We start from the raw sequence: 27,292 nt of genomic DNA, 5'->3' as shown, positions 1-27,292 counted from the left end.
TGCAATAAAGTATAAAATAAAATAAAATAATTTTGAAACCGTTAAATTTCAGAATTTTCGTTAGGTTATCCTAAATATAGATAGGTTAGTTTAGGTTTGTTTTATGACAATCCTGAAAAGTTACACGTTTCTGAGAAAAGCCAAATTATGACTAACGAAAATGCGGACAAACAATACGTTATGACTTAAAATTTTATGGGAAACAATAGAGACTTGTAATGTCCTGCATCCTAGACCGGGCGGCGCTTTTATTTGGCGCGCGGCCGACTCGCAATGAAGGTCGCCTGAATATTGCACCACAATCAATAATCTGCCGATATCCAAGACTTGTTTCCATTTTACGGGCACAACGCCGTCCTCGAAACGTCGGAGGTGAATTTAAAACTTATTTTACGCGATTAAGTCCCGTCGTTGTGAATAATAATGAGTAAAAATCGTGAAAGTTTAAATCAGTGTTTTGTTTCAATTTTGCTGCGTCATCTGTTCCGGTGTATCGGGTTGGGCAGTTTCCCACGAAAGCGCCGAAATAATCGCGCTATGGTTTCCAGCGGTGGCAGCATGGTTCCATTTTTATCGTCTGTCACTATGCCTGTCACTTTCGCACTTACATATTTGTTACATGACAGGCATGTGACAGGTGATAAAAATGCGACCGTGATACGGCCGCAGGGCCTACCGCGAAGCGTCCACCCTTCAAAAACATGATATCTGCGATTTCGGGCACGGACAGCCATCTCGCTCACGCTTACACTCAGTGAAAGAACTATTTATTAATCTGTGGTGAAAGTGAGAGAAGAACCTGAACCCACGGGGCCTTAATGGCTGCAGAGCCTTGGAGGATGGTGAGTTTGAAGCACACAGAGCTTCTAGTTTTTAAAGACCTATCCAACCAGTGTGGCCATAAAAAACACCCCTACCTAAATAAAAATAAAACCGGCCAAGTGCGAGTCGGACTTGCGCACGAAGGGTTCCGTACCATTACGCAAAAAAACGGCAAAACGTTTGTTGATTGTTGATGTATGTGAGCCCCACTTAAATATTTATTTTATTCTGTTTTTAGTATTTGTTATTATAGCGGTACAAGAAATACATCATCTGTGAAAATTTCAACTGTCTAGCTATCACGGTTCATGAGATACAGCCTGGTGACAGACGGACAGACAGACAGACGGAGAGCAGAGTCTTAGTAATACCTACCTACAGGCCCTACAGCACATGACGCTATAGTACAATTTCGTGCGTACGTACATACGTCACGTCACAGCGCTCAATGACACCCGTGACGTCTAGTCTCAGTACTGTTATTTGTTATTTTATCGTTGGTAGCGCAATTTATACTTTATTCCCTTTAATATTAGGTTGAAAATGCGGAAAGGCCTGGTGTGACGCAAACAGTGGGTGTAACGCCACCTGTCTGGTTGTATTCTAGTGACTTACCGACCGTTAGTGAACTAAGTAAACCAAGACAGTTCGGTATTCTAGTACAACATGTTCTATTATAAATTTATAAATAATAAAAACATATAAGGCTGAGTGTAGGGGAGACTGAGTTAAAACAGGTAATCATTGTAATCAATCAATACATCAATTTTATTTTACAGCAATAAGGGTTGATTTACAGGTGTTATTATAATATTTTTATGTATACTCCTTAATTAGCCATAAACATGCAAAATATTCACAATTATTTACATATGTACAAATTCAATTGAAACTTCGATTGAATTGAAGTTGAAACAACATCAATTTTGAGGTATTTATAACCGTCTTGAGGCAAGGACGCATATTGAGGGACCAGCGGACGGCGGGACGAGGTTAAACATAGTTATTTCCGGCTCGATAACATTTATAGATGTATATCCGGCTCGATAACTTACCTCTGTGTTAACGTGGTGTTAACTCACCTCGGTCTCCCCTAATGTAACATAAATAAATGTGCACTGCGGTCCGCCCGCTCCCGGCAGTACGAGGGTAGAAGGCGCGGATAGCAGACGTAGCGTCGGTGAACGTAAATAACAACATTGTGTTAAGCCCCCCTCACGGTAACAGTGGACGTTACACTAAGTAGTGCGCCGCCAGGTGTCGCCAGTATTTCGACCCGACCCGACAGTTGATATTACTGTCAACATCTTGTTTTATAACAACAAAATCTAGAGACGGTTCAAAGAAACGATAGAGTCTGTCTAAGCTAACTTTGTACCGTGTTTGATAGCACAGTCATTATCTTCCCCGGGTTGTCCCGGCATTTTGCCACGGCTCATGGGAGCTTGGGGTCCGCTTGGCAACTAATTCCAATTGACATAGGCACCAGCTTTTACGAAGGCGACTGCCATCTGACCTTCCAATCCAGAGGGTAAACCAGGCCTTATTGGCATTAGTCCGGTTTCCTCACGATGTTTTCCTTCACCGAAAAGCGGCTGGTAAATATCAAATGATATTTCGTACATAAGTTCCGAAAAACTCATTGATACGAGCCGGGGTTTGAACCCGCGACCTCCGTATTGCAAGTCGCGCGCTCTTACCGCTAGGCCACCAGCGCTTCCGTGTTTCATAGTACAGTGTATGGAAGTGTTATTTTTTACGGCATATTTTCATTGAAATTAAATATCAAGTACTTATAGAAATGTTAAAATCATAACCTGTCTTCCGCTATCGTGCAACCACCAACCACCCGGCCGGTTTTACCCAAAAACAGTTAAATAAATGTGACGTTTTGAACCAAAAGGTACCACATTGTCGGTTGTCGATAAGGTTGATTTCTAATTGAAGCTATATGGAAATAGCACCTTACTGACAAGCGACAATAACTACCCTTTTAGTTGAAAATGGCACAAATTATGTAACTAAATGCCAAACTATGTAATTATAATGTCAACTGTCAAATCGCTTGAATTGCGTGCTCTATGCGAGTTCATGGACACGCTAGCGATGTGACAGCTGACATATCACCTCTAACATTACAACTTTACAACGGGTGCTTTGCACGAGCGTCTATTTTACGCTAAGTTCTTGTCACAGAGCACCTACCGCGAAAATCGAAAACCGAAATGTAATTATTAGTAGTGACGGATTTAAATTAGCTTTATTTGAGATTCCCTCAAGAATTTTATTCAATAAAAGTCAGTACAACAAAAAAAAACAATACAATAACAAAATATTGTCTTCGGTTACCGCGATAGTTACTCATGAAATAAAACTATGAAAACGGATTATATCGCGTATATTGAATTTATAATACATCCCGACGTTTCGAACTCTTTACAGCGTTCGTGGTCAACGGGTGACTGAGGAAAAATTACAAAATGCAAAAATACCCACATACTAAAATAATGAACAATCATAGACTACAAACTTTAAGGCTGGTTGTACATGCAAAATCGGTTCATAAGGCTAGTTATACACTATAATTATTTTTCAAGTAAAGATATATATATATACGCGGATGTATTATAAATTCAATATACGCGATATAATCCGTTTTCATAGTTTTATTTCAATACAATAACAACTTAAGACTAAACTTAAGCCTAGTCAAAAAGTCCCCCCCGAGTTGGCCCCCCTGGCGCAAAGATTTAAATTAGTGTACACAAAATCTTACGATATTACTGTCTAGTTCCTCGGTCGTATTACAACGTTCGGAATAATACTGTCCTTCCCAAATATACGTGACGCTAATTACCGTTATTTGTTTTTAGAAATACAAACAGTATTGTAGTAACAAAGAGAGCACAAATAGGACACGTCATAATGTCAAATACAGCAGTCCTTGAAGAATAATTACCTACAACTCTGTTTATTGATTTTCTTGTACCTACCTAAATGTCGTCCAAAACTTTCAAGCCCATTCTCACCCGCTTTGAGGTTGAATATAAAAAAATCTTTAAGTGCAGATTTACGCTAGTTCAAAAATATAGTTGGTCAAACCAAATTGTCAGTAAATAAAAACAAAAGAAACTATACTCATCATTTTCTTTTGGGCGCTAGTAGTGTAAGACAAAGATAGTATGATTCTTTCTGTCTATGTTTGAAATGAGACAGTCCTTTGACAAACTATATGTTTCAAGGTCCGTGAGTCCTTCTAAGGACACTCGGTTCCGACTTTGACCCAATAAAGTGTACAATACGTCCACGTGTACAATAAACGTATTTTCATAGAAATTTGATAACCATTTTCCCCCTTATTCATAAAACTTTACGGGTCTGATTTAGTTAAATTATGTTTTATCCCTTTCTTACAAATACATAAGTCAAAATGACAGATAAAGACAAACGATTCATAGCTAATTCGCCAGTAACGCGTTTAACAATAACGCCATTTCTCATTGCAAAGTCATGCAAAAGTCTGTGCAAAATTAGCTTGGCCCGACCCTACCTTCAGTGTTTTGTCAGTATTCTTCAGTATTTATATCTCGGCGGTCGATCGTAAGATCAGGCAGATCGTGAAATTCCTAGGCATATCGTGAAACGTGAAAATCAAATGTTCTTTGTCTCGTTCACTCAGTGAACGGAGCCTATCTCTTATTTCTGGACAGTTTGCCCTTCGGGCATCTGAAGCAACCTAACGGTGAAAATCAAATGTTCTTTGTCTCGTTCACTCAGTGAACGGAGCCTATCTTCTATTTCTGGACAGTTTGCCCTTCAGGCATTTAAAGCAACCTAACGGTGTAAAACAAATGTTCTTTGTCTCGTTCACTCAGTGAACGGAGCATATCTCCTATTTCTAGACAGTTTACCCTTATGGCATCTGAAGCAACCTAAGGAACCTATCCTACCCTACCTATCTATTGGGTTAATGTGACTATTAACGTCAAAACGGTTCCCTATTGTGTTGCAGAAAGTTATTTGACATATTTTTGTATTGCATAATGTTATTTGGTAGAAATATAGTTTGGCAGAAATAATTTTGGCATACTGCGTTTCGCATAATATTACTTTGCAGAATTTCTTTTCGCATAATATTATTTGGCAGAAAACCCTAACCTAAACCACTTAGAAAATTCTGCCCAATGAATATTATGCGAAATGACTATTATGGCAAGTATTTATTTATGTGAAAGTATCATTCGACTAAAAGTTTTCTGCGATATGTGTTATGCGAAGTGTATTTCTAACAAATAATATTCTGCCAGATGAGGTAACCCAGTCAAAACATTACACAGCAACTTTACAATCGGCCGGATTTTCCGATCGGCCGCCGACATATATAATGCGACGGATTTATATTTTGATTATCGATATGTTAATACTCGTAACACATCTTTTTTTTTATGTGATAGTCAGCAAACGAGCAGACGAGCCGCCTGATGGGAAGCAGTCATCGTCGCCCATGGACGTAAGCAACATCACAGGAGCCACTTAAGCATTGCCGACCCTTGAGAACCCTAAATACCCGCTTCTTGAAGAATCCCATGTCGTAGCACAAAGGAAATACCTCAGGAGGCAACTCATTCCACATTCTGCACGTTCTGGGAAGAAACGAGCGAGATGCCCGCTTATTTATGGTGTGCCATGTGTCTAAGAAGTGAGGATGAGCTTTGCTCCTTTGGCGGGAGGTGCGGTGATCGAAACGAGACGATGGCACCAGATCAAAAAGTTCTTCGGAACATTCCCCATTGTACAGACGGTAGAACATGCAAAGAGAGCCAACGTCTCTCCGAAGACTAAGAGGTTCTAAGCCGTCAGTAAGTTCGGGATTGCCGACAATACGAACTGCCCGCCGTTGGATGGAGTCAAGGGGAAGGAGCTGGTATTGTGGAGCGCCAGACCAGAGATGAGACATCTTACTTACAACTAATGTATGATCGAGATGGAGGAGCGACGTCGAAATGAAATCAAATTAAATCAAATTGCGAGTTCGAATCGACTCCCAAGTCGAAGTTGAAATGTAATTTGTCGCTTCAATTGTATTTATAGCGTCCATATGGAATATCAATAAATCTTGTTTATTTTGGATTCCTTGTACAAGGTCAGGTCAAATGGACAGAAATAGAAATTATAGAATTTAAAATCATTTGTTCGTCACATCAACAAATATACGCATCAAACAGTCGCTCGCCTTTCCAATCAATCTAATTAGTTAAACGAGCTTTGGGTTGGGCTTTTGAAGTATAGCCCGACAAGAAATTGTAGAAAATTATTGAGGGCGCCACTTCTTACGAAACTGTCACATTTTTGACGTAAAATGCTTAAACATGGCAACAATGAGGGCTAACGCGTATGAATTCGCCGCTAGGGGCGCTAGTGTAGATGGTGGTCTTTTCCATAGTTCGAAATGTCAAATGTCACTTGTCACTTCAATGACTGACAGCTTTTCTATAGTCTTTTGGACCACCATCAACAGAGGCGCCAACTGGTGAGCAAAAAAACGATAGCCCTCATATTTGCAAAGAAAAAATATATAGGTTCTTAAAATTGAAGGGCCGAGTCGCACTATAATTGAGAATCGTTTTCAGAAATGTTTTTGCATGCCAAGTACTCTGCCCTGGAACCAACGTACGACTTTGGGCACAAAGGCCAACGAGACCGGAGAACCGGCAGGTTGCAGTCGAGACTGCGGGACCTTGGGCTGTGGAGGCTAGGGACTTTGTGAGGGATTTGGGTCGGCGGCTGAGGGACAGGGGGTGCGACCCTCGGTCCGGATCGTACCTGGTCCAACAGATCTCGTTGGCCATTCAGCGCGGTAACGCTGCCAGCGTAATGGGGACATTTGAGCCAGGTGCGATTCGTGACGGTTATTTTATTTAAACAAAAAAAAAATGACGAAGCCTGTTGCGGATATCATCATTGGTATTTTTGGGACGAAGCATGTTGCTGATTTGCATTTGTAGCCACCTGACGAAGCCTGCGTTGCGGATTTTTTACATGTAACTATATTATTTTTTAAGATTTTCTCAAATTCTGTATTTTAATTTTAATGTAGTGTTTTTGGGAACGTCTCTTAATCACTAGCTTTTTGATGAAGTGGAATTGCTAATGAAGACCACAAAATGTTGGCATTTTAAACTGTTTTGTGCTTAATATTGTATATTGTGTGTATTTGTTGTTTTGTGTGTTGTTGTCCTATTAGTATTTTGTTATTTAAATGCATTACCTACAAAGGCCGGGAAATGGGGAATTGCTGGTCGAGTGTGATATAATATAAAGGCCGAGCGAAGGGAGGCCATTTTATGAACATTAAGGCCGGTAATTCCTATCTCAGCCGAGGTTTTCTAAAAATGATAATAACCTTACAGTTCAATGTATACAGTGCAGCGCATGTCACGCACCCTAAGTCATTTTTCATAGCTATAGCTAGGAGGGATCAAAGTGACACTTTTCTGTTCTAGGACATGATATTTTTTCTTTTTTGCATACAATTTTTTTAGGTTAAATAATATTTTGGAACATAACAGTTTCGTCATAGGTGGTGTGAAAAACAGTATGTGTCACACGGTAGCAAAATTATTTCCACCTTGGGCGTTAACACTTGAATCCCTCACTACGCTCAGGATTCTAATTAAAAATGCCTCGCTACGCTCAGGATTCAATTATAGAATCTTTCGCTTCGTTCAAGATTCAATGTACGCCCTCGCCGTAAATATGTCATTTTGCTCCCTTGTGACACAATCTACTATTGCTATCCTAGGTACGGCAAATACATTGCCACTGCGCCTCACTTAAGCTCACTTACGCATGTTGTGCAGCCTACTATTACGAACGCAATACGAACGTCAATGACCACAAACCAGCAATGACCACAGACCAGAAATGACCACAGACCAGCAATGACCACAGACCAGCAATGACCACAGTCCAGCAATGTTGTATGAGAGCACCCGGCATAAACAAACTTAAACTTTCCTATTGTCTGGTAATGTCGATATATTATTACGACGCATATTTGAGAAAAAAAATTATAGATTGTCGTCTAACAACGTACCCGTAGTCGAACGTCGCAGGGGGCAAAGTCCGGTCCCGCCAAGTGTAAACGGGTATTAATAGACGTGAATGGGCTACAAATACGGATGTATTTATAGATGAAAGTGGATTCTGTCGGCGGATATTAAATAAGGCAAAACATTTGCATTTTTAGGGTTCCGTACCCAAAGGGTAAAACCGGGACCCTATTATTAAGAGTATTAAGACTCCGCTGTCCGTCTGTCCGTCTGTCTGTCTACCAGGCTCTATATCATGAACTGTGATAGCTAGACAGTTGAAATTTTCACAGATGATACAAATACAAAAAAAAATACAAAATTCTTTATTTCATAAAAATGTACATTTTTTGTGATACAGGCATGATACAGGGGATGATGATGGAGATGATGTATTTCTGTTGCCGCTATAACAACAAATACTAAAAAGTACGGAACCCTCGGTGCGCGAGTCCGACTCGCACTTGACCGGTTTTTTTGCTAAACAGCATCCATTTTAAATACGAGAGTTTTATCTCGTTTAATACGAGTTGTTTGCCCTATGACGGTTTCCCAACCAAAAATTTTATATGCCGGTCTTCTCCACATTCATCTCACTGATCAATGTATGTGTCAATGTTACCTATTAGACTAGTTTATTCGTAAATACTTCGTATTGGTGGGCGGAATGATCGTTCCGGACCCATATCTAGTTTAGTTTAATTTGTTATTTTCTTTGAGAAATGTCATTCTATATATCGTAAAATGGAATACATTGATTAGCGACAGTAGGTAGGGTAGTTTTTCGAATATTTTTGACGTTTATGAAAAGCCAGGTGAAGGTAGATCGATTCGATGGCCGCTCATTCTCGTATGCGCAAGCTCGTTCGCGGTGATAAACCCAAAACGTGTAAAAAACTGTCGATTTGTGTGCTCAAAACCCTCGCAGCAGCCACTACAGCATCAGCTCGCCGTTGGAGAGTGTCGGTACCGACCAGCCGTTCGACATGCAGACACGGGGTGAGTTGGCTTTTGATTGATTTGTTGTTATTATCAACAAATCATAAATGCCCAAAGTTTCGTTCGTTCCCTCATTGCGCAACGGTTGGCCGCGCGCCATCACTGGGCATATTCAAAACGATCACTCAACAAACACCAAAATATTCTGACTTCCGATTACTCTTTCGTTCTAAATACATATTACGCTTCACACACCTTACTTAATTCAGTAACTGATGACAGAGATACAGCATGCAGCTATACGTAGAAGTTATACTTATACAGAACCCCTAGTGTAAATTTCATTCGCCGATAGCGTCACGGACGCGTTTGCTAATACTCATTTTGAACTGCGCGCCAAGCGGGACGTTTTAGAAACTCATAATCCTATACAAAATGAAATTAATTAATTTAATCAATGTTATTGTGTTGTTTTTATTATTAATTTTTATCAGTTATATTTTTATTTTATATTTTTGTAATGTGGTAAAATATGGGTTTATAAGACCTGAAAAAAAATGTTTTTTTTATACAAAATGAGGCTTAACGCAAACGCGTACGTCACGTCACGCTATCGAATGAAACACGTCACGTCACGCTATCGGGTGACGACACCAATCATGGACATGATAAGCACAGTAGTAACCAGTAATGGACAGCAAAGTTGTAATGCCCTATAGCCCACCATTTATGATATTTACTAGTTATTATGGTAAACATAGTGTTATTATAGTTGGTCAAACCAAATTGTTAAAATAAGAACAAATAAAACTATACTCATCTTAATATTGTCTTCGGCTACCGCGATAGTTACTCATGAAATAAAACTATGAAAACGGATTATATCGCGTATATTGAACCATCCTTTTTCATCCTTTTCTTTTGGGTGCTAGTACTAGTGTAAAACAAAGATAGTATGATTCTCTCTGTCTATGTTTGAAATGAGACAGTCCTTTGACAAACTGTACTTTAAAAATATAATATTATGTCTGTTTCTTAAAAATTGAGTTTACGGGAAAAAATGTCCATAATTGGTTCTTGTCCATTACTGGTGCCACCACGGTAGGGGTACAGATATCTCTACCGTGTCTAATATAGCTGCGTACCTGTCGTCAGTTACTGAATTAAGTAAGGTGTGTTAAGCGCTTTACTATGAATGTAAAGGTAAAATAATAATTGATTCACAATCACAATATGTTACTCTAGCGAGGAAATGACCGAAAGTCTAACCTCAATCACTCATACTTGCTATGAAGAACACCGAAGTCAAGTCATACATATTAGATAATCTTGAAAAGGTTGGTGTATATCTTTGGCGAAGTTACATAACTCATAAAGTGTTTTTCAACACACTTGCTCAAAACGACGTTTTTATTCCAACGATTTTAGGCTCATAATCCTCGTGCTCTTTCAGTATATTATAACACTCGTTCTTTTTCATTATTTTATCCAACTGAGTTAAGAAGGTAACTGATTGCTAATAATATGCATGGAAAGGGAGCCTTCTTTAATTGGTCGGACTGGCGGGCACGGGCGCGCCCGACCGACCCGCCCGCGGCCGGGGCGAGGGCCGGCCGGCAGTATGACAGATTTCAGACTTTTACTGTTTTAACAATTAAAATTTGATTAAAATGAAACTTTCTTTTTTTTTCCTCGCAAGTGTGTTGAAAAACGTCATATGAAACGTGTGTGCATTGGTCATTACACACATTGGCTTTCTTATTGCGCGCTCGCTTATATCGCCTCGTGTGTAATAACCAACTTAGCACACTTGTATCACAATGTACTATTATTGATTTACATTTGCCTGACGTTTTAGGACTGAAGGGTTGAACGTCGACGCCGTCGACTGATTGTTTAGCAATTGTCTACACAAAGGAACTCAAGAGCGTTTTCGCATTATCCGATCCGACATCGGATGTAACGCGCCGCAGCTGTTCAGCGGTCACTCACACTACAGCAAAAATTATGCCTACATATACGCACACAAATAACTTATACCTAGTGGCTCTGTGACACGTCTTACGTAAGCGAACAATTCGCGAACGCGAAACGAAGCGGCGCGACGCGGCGGGCCCACGGAGTTCGCGTTCGCAACGAGATCGCCCACGTAGGACACTTCTATAGGTATCAAAGGATTGATTCACCCCGCGCAGCTTCGCGTTCGCATGTTGTTCGCCGACGTAGTACGCTGCGTGAGCTGTAGACCTCGCGATAAGTTAAATTATTGTTCTAATGATGTATTACATTTTAATTTTCCTTTTAATGAAATTTAATTCCAATATTTATTGTTCATGACATTCGATTTCATATTGTTTTTTTTTTCTTTTGTTTATGTAATATTATTTCTTAAAGTGTATTTAATTTGACGTTTTGTATGTTGTTATAATTCTTTTATAAGATTTTTTGAATATAATATGATTAATATGTAAATTAATTTCAAACACAGTGAAAACTGTTTATGAATAAACTATGACTATGACTAATAAAAAATAAGTTCAAAAATTAAGACCACAGCGCACTCAGAATAGTCTTGAGCTTTGACGACCGGTCTGGCCTAGTGGGTAGTGACCTTGCCTGTGAAGCCGATGGTCCTGGGTTCGAATCCCGGTAAGGGCATTTATTTGTGTGATGAACACAAATATTTGTTCCTGCGTCATGGATGTTTTCTATGTATTTAAGTATTTGTATAGGTATTATATATATCGTTGTCTGAGTACCCACAACACAAGCCTTCTTGAGCTTACCGTGGGACTTAGCCAATTTGTGTAAGAATGTCCCTATAATATTTAATATTTATATTTATTGAGCGTAGACCCTAATAACCCTAAGTCCTTTGTGCCAATTTCCGCTATACTTGTCCGTACATGTATTAGCGCGGGCAGCGCGAGACGCAAGATAACTAAATAAACTGATTCAAATATCGTTCTGATGTCAGTGTACGGTCGAATTCTCCTGTTTGTGTTACTATTACAATGATTAACTTTTGTAAATACTAAATTCTAACTAATTTTAGCTAATTTTCAAATAAAATAAAGTTATGTCACGCTATTAAACCAACTCAAACCCGCCCCTCATTACCCGCTTGCTCCACATTTTCGCCTGTGTCACTCATAAACGCGTCTACGAAGTAAATTAATTTGTGACGTCACGCTACGGGGCTACGACCGGGAGACCTCTACGCGCGTGGCGTAGACTGCTACGAAACACTTAGCACTTACTTCACAGTCTGTATGTCTAGGTAGTTAAATAAATGTAAACAGTAGGTTTTTACATTTTTGACTACTTCTTTTATTTTATTTATATCACAAAACATAAAACAAAAAACTTAAAACTAAGATTCGCCACAGAAACTTATTAAAGTTTATGCGTGGTGCAAATGCATCACTTCGCTCAAACTGCATGCTTAATGTATATGTATCATATATATGTACAAGACACAATAAGGAAAAAGAAGGTAAGTAACTTGAAAGATTTATCAGTAAACCAACCAAATAGAAAACTGCCTGGAATTGTTCCTTCATCGTTCTGGCTTTAACCTATTTCATTTAATCGTGTAATGTTTTCATTTACCCTCAAATGGCTAAATATTCGATCTCGTTTAAGGTTCTTTACTAGGCCGAAGTTTTATAGCAAATATTACAAAACTAAATGAGACCAGAGAGCTGGCGGCTTTCTCTCGAAGCGCATAAGTATTGCCATTCAGCGAGGGAATGCTGCCAGCATCTTTGGCACAACGCCGCGGGGGCCTTATTTAGATGTTTTTTAATTAAGAGTAGTTTTGTTTTCTATTTTTTATTATTTATAAGTTGTTATTCTTAGTTTTAGTTTTACTTTTAATTGTATAATTATATGGTAATATGTTGTTAAATAAATATATGAATCAACTTCTAAATTACTATTGATTAATCAAATCATCCCGATATTCCTATTAACAAAATATAGTTGGTCAAGCAAATCTTGTCAGTAGAAAAAGGCGCGAAATTCAAATTTCCTTTGGGACGATATCCCTTCGCGCCTACATTTTTTAACCGCCTTTTTCTACTGACAAGATTTGCTTGACCAACTTCACGATTACACCAACTTCGTTGTTACTTTGAGTAAGTAATATATCGTAGTAAAACTTACGAAAAATTTAATTGTTAGCTTCTTGACATATTATAAAAGTAATAGTTAAGTTTAGTTTAGTTTTAGATAGTTTATTTTAATGGTAGTTTTTGTTTGTAATATATTATTAATTTATAATTATTATGTTACTTAAGTTTTCATTAATAAAGTTTTATTAATTTAATATAAAAGTAAAACTATGAAAACGGATTATATCGCGTATATTGAATTTATAATATATCCATTGTTTTATTTCATGAGTAACTATCGCGGTAACCGAAGATAATATTATATTATAAAAGGTCACCGGGGACCGTAGGGCTGGCTCGTTCCTCAGCCAACGGATCGGCATAGCCATCCAAAGGGGGAACGCAGCCAGCCTTATGGGAACCCTTCCATAGGGCTCGGACCTGGGTGATCTAGCCTAATATATACATATTAGGCTAGGTCACCCATGTTATGTTTTATTTCTTTTTTAGGTATTAGTTTTAGTTTTGTAGGTAGTTTTAATTTTAGGTTACTTTTTATTGTAAGTTTAGAATTAATTTTTATAAAAGTGTTCAATGAAATTAGATATCCATGCATTATAATTGGCATAAGCACTAGAATAGGTATAATAAGTAGGTAATTAGGTACCTCATAAGTACTAACATTATGCGCCCTACCCGGGTGTCATGCCTACTGGCTACATTCTACATACTATAATGCACATCTACTGTAATGCACATAACTTTTAATGTGAAATAAATGGAATAAAACATAAAAATTAAAAATTAAAACCGTAACAAGTTGAGAAATCAGAATCGGTATCTAGAGAGCGCATCCAATCAATGTTTCCAATACTTCAAGTACTCGTGCATCGGGCCCTTGTGACTTGGAAATTGCATCTCGTTTTTGCTGTTGCATTTTCGAGGAGTTTAATATTACATTTCAAGTATGATATGCACTCTTATGTTATTGAGTTTTAAATTTTTATTGTGAAAATACATTGAGTGAAGAGAAAATTGCATTTTGTTTTTACTAAATTCATATTACATTTCAAATGTGATCTGTATCTTATTGGATTCGTGCAGGAAGATATTTTATTGAATTTTATCAAGTTTGTTAAAAAATTTGAAAATAAAACAAAAACATTTCAAATTGAGTTTCTTTTTTGCCGCTGTATTTTTGAGTTCATATTACATTTCAAGTGAATTTAATAACTTCTGTTTTTATTTTTTTATTATTAAAAGTTAAAAGCGGTTTAAGCGTGAAGAGGCAACAAGAAACATAGTTAATTTCGCATTTATGATATAACTAGGTATTTCGCGAGGTAGCAAATTGTTTAAAAAAAGATAAGATAAGATAAGATTAGAACTGACTCTAAGAGGGACTAGGGCCACTAGGGGGCTCTTGTTTTCGTCCACTTGACGGATTAGTAAATAATATTTTTAGGGTTCCGTACCCAAAGGGTAAAAACGGAACCCTATTACTAAGACTCCGCTGTCCATCTGTCCGTCTGTCACCAGGCTGTATCTCATGAACCGTGATAGCTAGACAGTTAAAATTTTCACAGATGATGTATTTCTGTTGCCGCTATAACAACAAATACTAAAAAGTACGGCTTGGTGCGCGAAATATAATTATTATGTAGATAGATATATTGTTTAGACATTAAGGATTGCATTGCAATAAGTCCAATTTTATGCAGCAATGTAGGACATATTAAAATTTCGTCAAATTGACGAAAAGTAGCGCAATGACCCTACAACTTTTCACCTCAACAGTATAGTAGGAAGGAATATACTATATGAAAGATTTAGCAGCTTTTGGAGAACGAGGTATCCAGACCTTACGGTCATAGACGGCCGGGGTAGGCCAAAATTTTAAATGGATTTCCAAAAGGCGAAGTTTTATACGAAACAAATCAGTTATGTGGCGTTTTTAGGGTTCCATACCCAAAGGGTAAAAACGGGACCCTATTACTAAGACTCAGCTGTCCGTCTGTCTGTCAGTCTGTCTGTCTCATGAAACAGTTGAAATTTTCACAGATGATGTATTTCTGTTGCCGCTATAACAACAAATACTAAAAAGTACGGAACCCTCGGTGGACGAGTCCGACTCGCACTTGGCCGGTTTTTTAAACGAATACGTGTTTATAATCTTTATAAGTCGTATAATTTAACCAACATACCTACTTCAACTTTGATACCGGAAACATTGCGCTGTTCGAGAAAAAATATATGTAGAATTGACATGCCACGCAGGCAAAGCTAAAATGTAGAGCATATTATTTTCAAATCATATTAGTCAAAGGTCAAAGGGTAGATATTATTATTTATTTATTTTAGTTTTCATTCTACGAACAATTGTCATAATAAAATGAAAACTCAGTGAACTGTGAAAAGCCGCGACGGACAACTAACCTAGAGACGCAATCACTATGTAGGTTAACTATGGCCGATCTCTTAAAGCCCTAAACCTTTTAAATCGTTGCAAGGTTATTTCTGTAAAGTATTTTTTATGCATTAAATTATAGATAATGACATAGTTTCAACTGTTACATACATGAAATATATGTAATAATTTTCAATTGTTACAAATGTACATAAATTATAACGAAGCACAGTAATTTACGGTTTTTAAAATGTTGCTCAAAAACCTAGAACCCTAAGCGCTGCAACCGCGTCCAAACCTTAAAAACATTAAAAACACGTTCGAAATACAAAAATCAATCGTTACTAACGTTAGCTGCTCGGTGCTGGCCGGCGAGTCCCGGCCGTCCCCGCCATGCCGGTCAATCATGCAAAGAACTAAACGGCACTTCGACACGAAACAACAGACACTTTTGTGCACTATAACATTATTTTGGACACTTTGAACACGGTTATTGAGACGCGAGGCGCACGGTGCGAGCGGCGGCCATGATGAGACTTGGGGAGCGATTCGCGCGCGCGCCAATTTTAATAAGGTGTTGCCAGGGTAGGGCGGTTAGCGGGAATTTAAGTTTTATTTTATATGTCAGCAACTGATTGTAATATCCGCCTATTTCTGGACAGTTTGCCCTTCGGGCATCTGATGCAACATTCCTACCTGTCTATTGGTGTATCGTCATTAGTCCATCAAGACATTACACATGAACTTTACGACCGGGCGGATATTACGATCGGCCGCCGACATATAAACGAAAACGGCAGTCTCAAAGTATTTTTAAGGAACATTGGAAAGAATATATTGTGTTGCGCCGACCCCGAGTGAATGGGATAAGAGCAAGCGAATGATGATTGGAAAGAAAATATTGTCATAATTCATAATAATAGGCTGCGAAACGTCGTTGCGCGCGCTCTGCGGAGCGCGCCGGCAATGAATTTCCGTACAAAATTACCGGCCTAGGCCAGCAAAAAGACCTTCGCCGCGTGTCACTCGCCGCGTTAATTGAACTTTTAGGTTATATGGGTACAAAAAACTTATTTCTACAGAAAACTAACCCTCTCTCGGATTATTGATTGCCACGGCTGGCAACCTTCTCGCGCCTGCGCGTCAACGCTACTGCATTACGACGCGAGCGACTTGCGCCTATTTTTATTATCCACGCGACCAAGAAGCCAGACGTACGTACAGTAACACATTTCACTGCCCTTTGGTCGGTCTTATGTCATCGCAATAAGGGTTATGTATGACCAGTCAGTTTCAACGATGAAATCCACGTGAAAATCCAATTCCATGTGAAAATGATTTCTGCCGGCGCAGCTGTACCATTTCCTGGATAATGCTTGCTTGCTATAATAGCATTTTTAATATATTAACTGAAATTATTCAATAAATAACAATTTTTACGAGATTTATAGGCAATCGCGGACTAGTTTTACTTTTCCGGTTCGTCCATTTTGCCGGACTTCCGATTTCCGGTTGACGCAATCCGGACACTTGAGGATTTAGGACGTAATGTGGTACATTTTTAGGAATGTCATATACGACTAGTACTGTCGAAATCGGTAAAATTAACAAACCGGGGTCCCTTTGTAATTATTGAAAGTCATAATGTAATGATTGTCATATTATCATTATTATTTACAACGACGGGACTTAATCGCGTAAAATAAGTTTTAAATTTACCTCCGACGTTTCGAGGACGGCGTTGTCCCCGAGGTCTCGAAGGAGTCGAACGTCGGAGGTAAATTTAAAACTTATTTTACGCGATTAAGTCCCGTCGTTGTAAATAATAATGAGTAAAAATCGTGAAAGTTTAAATCAGTATATTACCATTAGTTAGTTAGTTTATTTATTTTAATTATCATTAGTCATAATTCTGAAACCGTTAATTTTTCAGGATTTTCCTCAGGTTATTCTATAGATAGGTTAGGTTAGGTTAGGTTTGTTTTATGGCAATCCTGAAAAGTTACGCGTTTCTGAGAAAAACCAAATTATGACTAACGAAAATGTGGACAAATAATACATAAGACTTTAAACTATATGGGAAACAATAGAGACCCTAAAAACCTCATAGATCGATAAGATCCTACAAGTTTTTTTTTTTTTTTATGATGAATAGGCAGGATTTGACCACGATCCCACCTGATGGTAAGTGATGATGTGGTCTACGGTGGAGCACGCTTACCTATGAGATACCTATTAACTCTTGCCTTGAAGAGCCCCAAATTGTAATAGCAAAAGCATAAAATGGTATTTGCTGTTGCGCAGCGGCAATAGGTGTTAGCATGTTTTCACTGCTACGCTACGCTCGTAGCGTGTAGCCGGCGAGCGGTAGAAAATGAAAACTAGGTTCTTATAATAAAACAATATAATAGTAAAAATATGTACAATAAATTAAACTAATTTTGTTTACGTTCACTTAGAAGTTTGATTTTTTCACAGCTTCAAGGGACCGTGGACCTCAGTATTTATTTTTAATTTCAACTCGATACCTCCACGCGTTCCCGAGATAAAGGGTCTTGACAGACAGAAGGACGGACAACAAAGTGATGCTATAAGGGTTCCGTTTTTTACCCTAAAATTACATGTCTTAAGTGATTGGCCCATAACGTTTTTTTTTTCACAGTCTTTGTTTTTATCAGACTAAAAATTTTTATGTGAAAAATAATGCATAGATATACTAATCGATGACTTGTATTGTATGCATATGTGACAGTAGATAATAACAATACCTCAACAATACCCATTAATTATGACAATTAAAAAATAAAATTGAAATTTGTAAACACGCAGGCCAAGTCGAAGGAGTCTCAATGTCTTTTGACACAAATAACAACACATATAAATATATTAGATTATTTTAAACCGGGTCACTCACGTATTATTAAGTCGAATAGCTCGACATGTTTCAGTGTAGATGTGTGTGTGGTTGAGACTCACGGGAGTTTTATACATATAAATATAGTTTGTCAAAGGATTCACTCATTTCAATCATAGACATAGAGAATCATACTATCTTTGTCTTACACTAGTACTAGCACCCAAAAAAAAGGATGAGTATAGTTTTTTTGGTCCTTATTTACTGCCAATTTGGTTTGACCAACTATAGTCATTATTAGACAGTTTCACATTACGATTAAGTATAATAAATATGTAGGTAAGTGGCATTTAGAAATGTGGCTTAAATATATGTGTATCATCAATCACAAACATTTAACTTTATACAATCTTCGAAATTACTTTAGAAGACGAAAAATGTTGACAACGACTGTATCTATGAAATTTAAAATTATAGTCTAATAACTTTTAACAAAAACAGGAACTGTTTCTCAAAACAGTTCAATATACATATATGTCATCATCTGCAGATCCACTTAACCTAATGATGCTTTTCTATAGCAAATGCACGAAATTAAGTACTTAAAAAAATACTGAAATCACTAAAACTATTCGTATAAAATTTATGGGTTCCCTCGATTTGTCCCGATCCCATCATCAGATCCTGATCACTCTAACCGTTTTCGAGAAATCGAAAATATACATAAGAAAACTTATGTTCCGACAAATTTAGAACTCCCTTCCCTGTAATGTTGAAGTCGGTTAAAAAAACTAAAGTACAAAATATGAATCTTGATTTCCCATTTGTAGGCAGATTAGACTTGTTTACTTGGCGGGCGCACTACCGTGCATCAGAATTATCCGCGGCTTTATCATTTAAGCCATGATTATATTGATTATTTATGTACGTCACTAATAATTATTTCCAAATCAATTCATCCAATGCAATTAATTAATTGACAAGATGAAATCGTGGGGAGTGATAGTGTTTTTGGTGGCTGTTGCCGGAATACAGGTTAATATTATAATGTATACTAGCCAAAAATTCTTAAAAAACCATTAAATGACTTGTTATTTTCCCCTATTATTTCTCAAGTTTTGGTAATTAAGGCCAGGTTTTTAGGGTTCCGTACCCAAAGGGTAAAATAAACCGATTAAGTGCGAGTTCGTTTAACTCGGGCACCCAGGGTTCCGTACAAACTTTCAATTTTCTCATGTAAATATAATCACGAAAGACTTGACCAGAAGTAGTATAAGCAAAGCAAGCAAAGCAAATTGGCTAACTAATTTGCGCGACCTGTATGTAAGTATGTCGGTTTTTCAAGGATACTTAATTCTTTATCATGTGAACCGATTTCAACAATTTTTGTTTTGTGTTTTTGTACACGTTTGGTGATGTGTCCTCTTCGTTATGTTTGATAAGCAAGTTAAGTTTTTAAGTCACATTGTTGTCAAGCTCGAGTTCTGATGATGGGATCCATGAGGAAACGACGGAACTCCTCAAAACTTTCATACGTATACGAGCATACGTATAGAGATTAGATATTTTTGTATTTTCATCAGAAAATTAAGCATTTACATTAATAACCATTAGGTAGACCATCAACGACAATCTTTCATCGACTTTTTTTTTCTTAAAAATGATTACAATTATTTTAATAATTGTGAGAGATTTGCAAACGACAAGACTTAAAAGGCGGCCCCTCACGGAATAAAGAATGAGGGCGCCGCGCTGCGGCCCTCGTATCAGTGTGTTATCTTGTTAATTAAAAATTAATATTGATAAGATTTAATGTTTTAGGTATTCGCGGAGGAGCTAGCGTTTCCCGAAAATGCAAGAAGTAAGTAAATATATAAATGAATAATTATTATAGGATATTAAGAGTATTACACAAATTTACTAAGCGCAACTTGGACCATCCCACTAACTAACCCGGGGTTAACCGGTTAGACCTGAAGTTACCATGGTTATCAATACAAGTTGACACTGGGTTAACGGTTTAACCGGTTTACCCCGGGATAGTGGATGCTGCAAGTGGCGCTAAGGGTCGGTTGCACCAACACCAAACCGTCTGTCACCGTTAAAGCGTTCGCAAAATTTAATTTTATTTGTTTGCTTAAACACGAAAGATCTCCATGCGGTCGGCTGCCTGCTTCTCCCACAGAAGCGCGCAAAATGCACTGGAAGCTATGTCATTGCGCATTTCGCTCGCACTTATTGGCGCGCGTGAGATGCACAGCGAACCGTGTCAAAGTCGTAACAAGATCAAGCGTAACAAATCATTTAACAGAATCGGTCTCCATTTTAAAATAAATAAATAAATTGATTTTATTTCAGGCAAGCACCCGTATAAAACACAAAATTACCTATAAAATGAAAAATGAGACAAAAGTGTAAAAAGTTAAAAGTAGAAATAACAGTTAAAAATCAATAATTATATATTTAAAATTACAATTTAAAATAAAATAAAATAACTACTAACTAACTAATTAATTTTGTAAACTAACTAATTTTGTGAAGTTCCCTATCATAGAACCTAAATGTCTCAAAAGCAAAGTACAGTCAGCAAGAAAATCTTGTATTTACATTTTTAGGCCCCTCCGGTGCCCGTATTGTGTCCGGCTGGGAAGCCGCAGAGGGCCAGATCCCATGGCAGCTGTCCTTGCGCATGGTGAACCCGACGGGAGCTGTGTCTTCATGCGGTGGCTCCATCATCCACCCTGAGTGGGGTGTAACTGCCGCTCACTGCACTGCTACGTACGTATTACCAATATTACCATAGATAAATACACATACCTAAGGTCAATATGGGTGTAGGTTGGAAAAGTATACTATGAAACAATTAAAGACGCGCGCTGGCCGCGGCATCCGAACCGGCCATCACGCGCGCAGCACAGAGGTCGGCAGCTCGGTAAGTCTGTCGCCTACAGTGGGGTAAGACCGGCATATAAAATTTATTGCTGGGGAGACTGTCATAGGGCAAGAACGCTCAGCCACAGTGAAAGGAAGAGTTTCAGATGTTTTCCTTCATCGAAAAGCGACTGATAAATATCAAATGATACCTATATCGTACCTATGTTTCGAAAAACTCATTGACACGAGCTCCCGAGACGAGCTTTGAAAGTCGCAATACTCTCACCTCACCGCTAAGCTACTAGCGCTCTCTCTCTCTTTTTATCTTTGTTCGAAATATCTCTCATGTAAATAAAGGTGATAACATAACACACAATGATATACCGCGTTTAATTTTGCCGCTAGGGGCGCTAGTGTAGATGGATGTCTTTAAAAATGTTAAATGCATAGAAATTTTGGGGGTTTCAAGCTTTTTTATCGGGAATTATCACTCCTTATTCATAATTGTGGTAAATCTTTGTCCATCTTTGATTAATCATGGTAAATAGATATAGCTTAATAAATGTTAGTGGTTTAAAAAAAGTGCCAACTAAAATATATGCAAAATTAAACATGTTGAAAAAAATTACACATTTAGACGTTAAAATACTTTGTGTATATTGGAACGTATTGATTTTATAAAAATACCTATATCTACAGTGGCGCCAACTAGCGAGCACAAAAACGGTAGCCCTCATTCCCATAACTGTTTCAGCCGCGTCACCATGGTGCTCCGCGCCGGCGCCGTCAGCCTGTGGCGTCCCGAGCTCATCTTCGAGACCTTCGAGTACTTTAACCACCCGTTGTACATCGATGCCCTGCAGTCCATCGTGCAGCCTCATGACATCTCTATTCTGAAGTTCCAACGTACCATCACCTTCTCTGGTAAGCATAAATATTTGCGCCATATTGTAATTAATCGTGTTATTGTATTTAATTCAAATTTCATCAGACTAAGTGACATATATATATCACTGACAAATATTTTCGCATGTCTATCTTGACTAAATGTATAATGGGAAGCAATGTATATAAATTAAGATCTTATGTTACCATATGTTCATTGTGAATAAACGATTTCATTCATTCATTCATTCATGACACGATCGTTTCAACAACACTTAAGGTGTTCACAGGAACCCAAAAGATTTTACCATGCTTTTCTGAGGCCAAAAAAAGGAAAAAATGTAATATGAGCTTAGGTCAATTTCGCAAAAAAAAATTTTAGTACAAATTTAAAAGTGGAAAAATTACTGCCTTGGGTGAAACTTGAACTCACGGCCTGTGGATCGATACCAGTCTCAGAGTCAAGTCTCACCCAAGGCAGTAATTTTTCCACGTTTAAATTTGTTCTAAGCTTAATAGAAATTACTAACTCCACGCAGACGAAGTCGCGGGCAAAAGCTAGAATACAATTTTATTAATATTATGTTCTGTGTTGCTCTTTCACAGACCGTGTGCAACCCATCCGTGTTCAGAACTCTCTTGATAAGAACCGCAACTACGATGGCGTCAGGCTTGAAGCTTCTGGCTGGGGTCGCACTTGGACCAACGGTAATATAAGACCCTGTACGGTTGACCTTATCCACGTGATATAATCGTCACTTTTTAACACTGCGCGATTGAAAGTGACGGATGTCTTTATCACGCTGTCGCGTAGACAACAACGACCATCGTATCCGTAGAATGGTCTAAGAGCTGTAGGCAACATTTTATATTCAACCCTTTCACGGGGACTCAACTGAATTCTAAGTTTCTTTTACTAAATGATCACGGGGCGCCTAAGATGTGTTGACTGGCTCTTTTGTATATTCCATCTTGTAGTTGAGGTGATTTGTGGTCGGAATCCCTTCTAACGAACTGTATATCAATCCGGTTTTCCCTGTAGACATCGCAAAGTTATGGGAATCTAAAGCAAATTTTTGCGCTGCCTTACAGGCGCGATATTTTTTTCAGTATTAGACTCAAATAAGCAAACTTAATATATATATTTACCCGAGTCGTTACCTTTTATTGCATTGTCCACAGATTTTACCTTTTTCTAAAATGTATTTGACCTATCCGCAGGAGCTACTCCCGAGAACCTGCAGTGGGTGTACCTGACCGGAGACTCGAACCAACACTGCTGGTCTGCCTTCAGCGGGAGCTCCATCGTCGTAGACTCCACCATCTGCGCCAGTGCCTACAATGTCACCAGTCAATCTACTTGTCAGGTAAACAATGTACCTGACTTAAAAAGAAAATATAAACATAGACTTGACTTGATGACTAACAATTATACAACAGGAAGATGAAATGGAATATAAGTCTGTATCGATAATGAATTGTACTTATTAACTAGTTTAACTACAGGGTGACAGTGGCGGCCCTCTCGTCGAGTTGGAAGAAGACGGCAAATACACGCTGGTAGGAGTCACTTCCTTCGTCTCAGCCCTAGGATGCCATGCTGACATGCCTGCCGGTAAATACTTCTTCTAGTGATATCAATTATGAGTAAGAGAAATCTGCTAGTCGGCGACATAGTACATAGAAATTCGCTTCGTTCAGCTGCAGAGAAAAGATGCCAGAAGTTTGTATGCAGCGTGGCACCTTTTCTCTGCAGCTGACCGTACATACCTTAATATGCCCCATTGCTACTAAATTATTTCTAAAAATAAATGATCACAGTATTTATAGGGACAGCTTATGACGTTGTCAGCATTCCGCGTGCCAACGGAAGGTCCAACGCAAAGCTCGCTCATTAGTTGTCGCCCGGTCGTGAATACTAATACACGTTTTAACTAAAATTATAGGTTATCACTACAAGCGAGTTCAAATGATAACAAAGGAAATACTTAGTATTCACGACCGGGCGACAACTAATGAGCGAACTTTGCGTTGGACCTTCCGTTGGCACGCGGAATGCTGACAACGTCATAAGCTGTCCCTATAGTATTTAATGATCAATTGTAAAGGTAAACACCACGTACCAATAATTAAAATCATTGTTATTCAGTCTTTTTTGAAAAATTCCCAAACTGCCTAGTCTCCTTAACAAATGCCACTTTCGCAAAATAACCGTTCACAAAAAAAAAACACTTCGGCTAAACATAGTGAAAGGGACTATTACATTTCTTTCTATATTCCTAATATGATTTCAAACTTTTAATACCATTTTTTCCAGGTTTCATTCGTCCCGGGCACTACCACGATTGGATTACCGACGTGACCGGTATCAATTTCGACTGGGTCCCTGAACCGCCCACTGACTCCAGCGAGTCTAAATCTAGCGAGTCTAGCTCCAGCGAGTCTAAATCCAGTGAATCCAGCTCTAGCGAGTCCAGCTCCAGCGAGTCCAAATCCAGTGAATCCAGCTCTAGCGAGTCCAGCGAAGAAAAATCTGAATCGAAGGAGTCTTCAGAATCTAAGGAAACCTCTGAGGCAGAAACCGAGGAAACAACTGAAGCCGAATCCAAGGAGACATCTGAAGCCGCATCCCAGGAAACAGTAGAGACGGAATCTAAGGAAACCGCTGAGTCCAAATCTAGCGAGTCCAGCTCCAGCGAGTCTAAATCCAGCGAGTCCAAATCCAGTGAATCCAGCTCTAGCGAGTCCAGCGAAGAAAAATCTGAATCGAAGGAGTCTGCTCAATCTGAGGAAACCTCTGAGGCAGAATCCGAGGAAACAATTGAAGCCGAATCCAAGGAGACATCTGAGGCCGCATCCCAGGAAACAGTAGAGACGGAATCTAAGGAAACCGCTGAGTCCAAATCTAGCGAGTCCAGCTCCAGCGAGTCTAAATCCAGCGAATCCAAATCCAGTGAATCCAGCTCTAGCGAGTCCAGCGAAGAAAAATCTGAGGCCGCATCCCAGGAAACAGTAGAAACGGAATCTAAGGAAACCGCTGAGGCAGAATCCGAGGAAACCAGTGAAGCCGAATCCAAGGAGACATCTGAGACCGCATCCCAGGAAACAGTAGAGACGGAATCTAAGGAAACCGCTGAGTCCAAATCTAGCGAGTCCAGCTCCAGCGAGTCTAAATCAAGCGAGTCTAAATCCAGTGAATCCAAATCTAGCGAGTCCAGCTCCAGCGAGTCTTCTGAATCTAAGGAAACCTCGGAGGCAGAATCCGAGGAAACCACTGAGGAAGAACAGTCTCGCCTTTTCTGGTCAGTTTTCCGCGGTGCCTCACTGCGTCTCTTTGGCAAATATTAAATTAAAGAAGAATAGAAGAATTTAATAAAATGAACGTTATTTTGAAATAGATCTTGTGTCTTTTAGTTATATACTATTTAATTCCCTGAGAATCATATAAATAGTGTCGTACAGTCAAGTGTAAAAATATGGGTGCACACATCATACTCAAAAATATGTCCCATCGCTCTTATGTCAGCGAATTAAGAACTATGGGACATATTTTTGAGCAAGTTATATGCACCCTTATTTTTACACCTGACTGTACTAGGCTGGTCCTATCCAAGAAGATACACAGGGTGGAGAAATTGACAAAAATTTTAAAAAATACTTAAATATTAACATAAACAAAATACTCATTTAGGGCCACTTGCACCATCGTACCAACCCGGGGTTAAGCGGTTAAACCTACCCGTGTCAAATAGTACTAATAACCATGGTAACTCCAGGTTAACCCCGGGTTAGTAGGATGATGCAAGTGGCGCTTAGAAAGTTACGTAGATAAAAAACCGGACAAGTGTGAGTCAGACTCGCCCACCAAGGGTTCCGTACTTTTTAGTATTTGTTGTTATAGCGGCAACTATATTTCAACTGTCTAGCTACTCTAGCTATCACGGTTCATGAGATACAGCCTGGTGACAGACAGGCGGACAGCGGAGTCTTAGTAATAGGGTCCCGTTTTTACTCTTTGGGTACGGAACCCTAAGAAATGTGCGGCACGATATAAAAAAAAACTACCGTTGTTTACATTAGTAATAACCCCAGTAGCATAAATACGTCATTATGACGTCAGCGACGTCATTATGATGTAATAAATTATCTTGTCAAAAAAGTGCCGGCCGTTTTTCAAGACATGCGTCCCTTAATGACATAATCCGTCGGTCTCTTGCCACCATCAATGTACCCGCTCTTCTTGAGCCGACTGGCATTATCAGAGATGATGGCAAGAGGCCCGATGGGATGTCCTTGGTTCCTTGGAGTTTGGGACGGATGTTGGTGTGGAATGCTACCTGCGTAGACACACTGGCACCGTCCCACCTCCAACGGACTAATGTAAAAGCGGGCGGAGCGGCGGAAAGCGCCGAAATTTTAAAACGTAATAAATATAAGAGCCTCGGTAGAGAGTATCATTTCGTTCCATTTGGAGTTGAAACTCTAGGTCCATGGGGTCCCAGCGCGCATAAGTTGTTTGCAGAAATCGCGAAGCGTCTGGTTGACGTAACTGTTGACCGAAGAGCTGGCGGCTTTCTCGCACGACGTATCAGCATTGCGATACAGCGGGGAAATGCCGCCAGCATCCTTGGTACAATGCCTCAAGGGCCTATTTTAGATTTAAGCTAGTTATTAATTTCGTTTACGTAGTACCACTGTATATATCTTGTATGTAAATAAATGTTTAAAAAAAACTGTAGGCTGTACTCCTTATACTGACGAACATTTGTTCAGCGACTCTCAAAAATAACTTGTGTTTTGATTTTTAATACACTTTAAAGTTTATTCTAAGACGGAATGTACGAGTATTGCGAATTTTGTTATGCTTAAGGCGTGACAAGCAACGTCAATCACAATGGTAACGCCGTACATTGAAGATAATATTTATTTTGTATGAAAAATAGGAATAGCTTCATAATTTATAAATTGTATATGCAGATGTCAATCACAATGAAAAAATCAACGACGATCAACTCTCAACGTGGGACTCGATAAATGCTTAACAGCGCCTTATCACCCATCTTCTAATGGCACGGCAGAAGTTCCAGCGCGTATTTGTGAAAATGTGATTAGGCTCTCGATAGGTTTCTGATGTTGTATAGAACAACGGAACATACCACTACTGGCGAGAGCCCCGCTATGGCAGATTAGACTTGTGTAAGTACTTGGCGAGTGCACTACCGTGCATCAGAATTATGCACGGCTTTATCATTTAAGCCATGATTATATTGATTGTTTATGTTGTTATGTACGTCACGAATGATTA

At 38.8% G+C, this 27,292-nt stretch overlaps 2 protein-coding genes across 2 annotated transcripts in view; one reads left to right on the top strand and one right to left on the bottom strand.

The window, feature by feature from the left end:
- LOC134749903 (cholesterol transporter ABCA5-like) overlaps positions 1-15,920 on the bottom strand; it is a 76,111-nt gene extending 60,191 nt beyond the window's left edge. Inside the window, exon 1 of the mRNA XM_063684907.1 lies at positions 15,724-15,920. Coding sequence (XP_063540977.1) covers positions 15,724-15,782 — 59 coding nt within the window. The 5' untranslated portion in view covers positions 15,783-15,920. The remainder of the gene's footprint in view (positions 1-15,723) is intronic.
- A 3,204-nt stretch (positions 15,921-19,124) lies between these two features.
- Positions 19,125-25,335, top strand: LOC134750373 (uncharacterized). Its single transcript, XM_063685534.1, has 8 exons — positions 19,125-19,263; positions 20,050-20,089; positions 20,844-21,006; positions 21,857-22,026; positions 22,594-22,695; positions 23,209-23,354; positions 23,494-23,602; positions 24,305-25,335. The coding sequence occupies exons 1-8, from the start codon at positions 19,213-19,215 to the stop codon at positions 25,333-25,335; spliced, it is 1,812 nt and encodes a 603-aa protein (XP_063541604.1). The 5' UTR covers positions 19,125-19,212.
- Positions 25,336-27,292: the final 1,957 nt, after the last annotated feature.

This window comes from Cydia strobilella, chromosome 19, assembly GCF_947568885.1.
Source record: "Cydia strobilella chromosome 19, ilCydStro3.1, whole genome shotgun sequence".
Taxonomy (NCBI): Eukaryota; Metazoa; Arthropoda; class Insecta; order Lepidoptera; family Tortricidae; genus Cydia; species Cydia strobilella.
The sequence above is the reverse complement of the archived record's forward strand: the minus strand, read 5'-3'. Positions and strand labels throughout refer to the sequence as shown.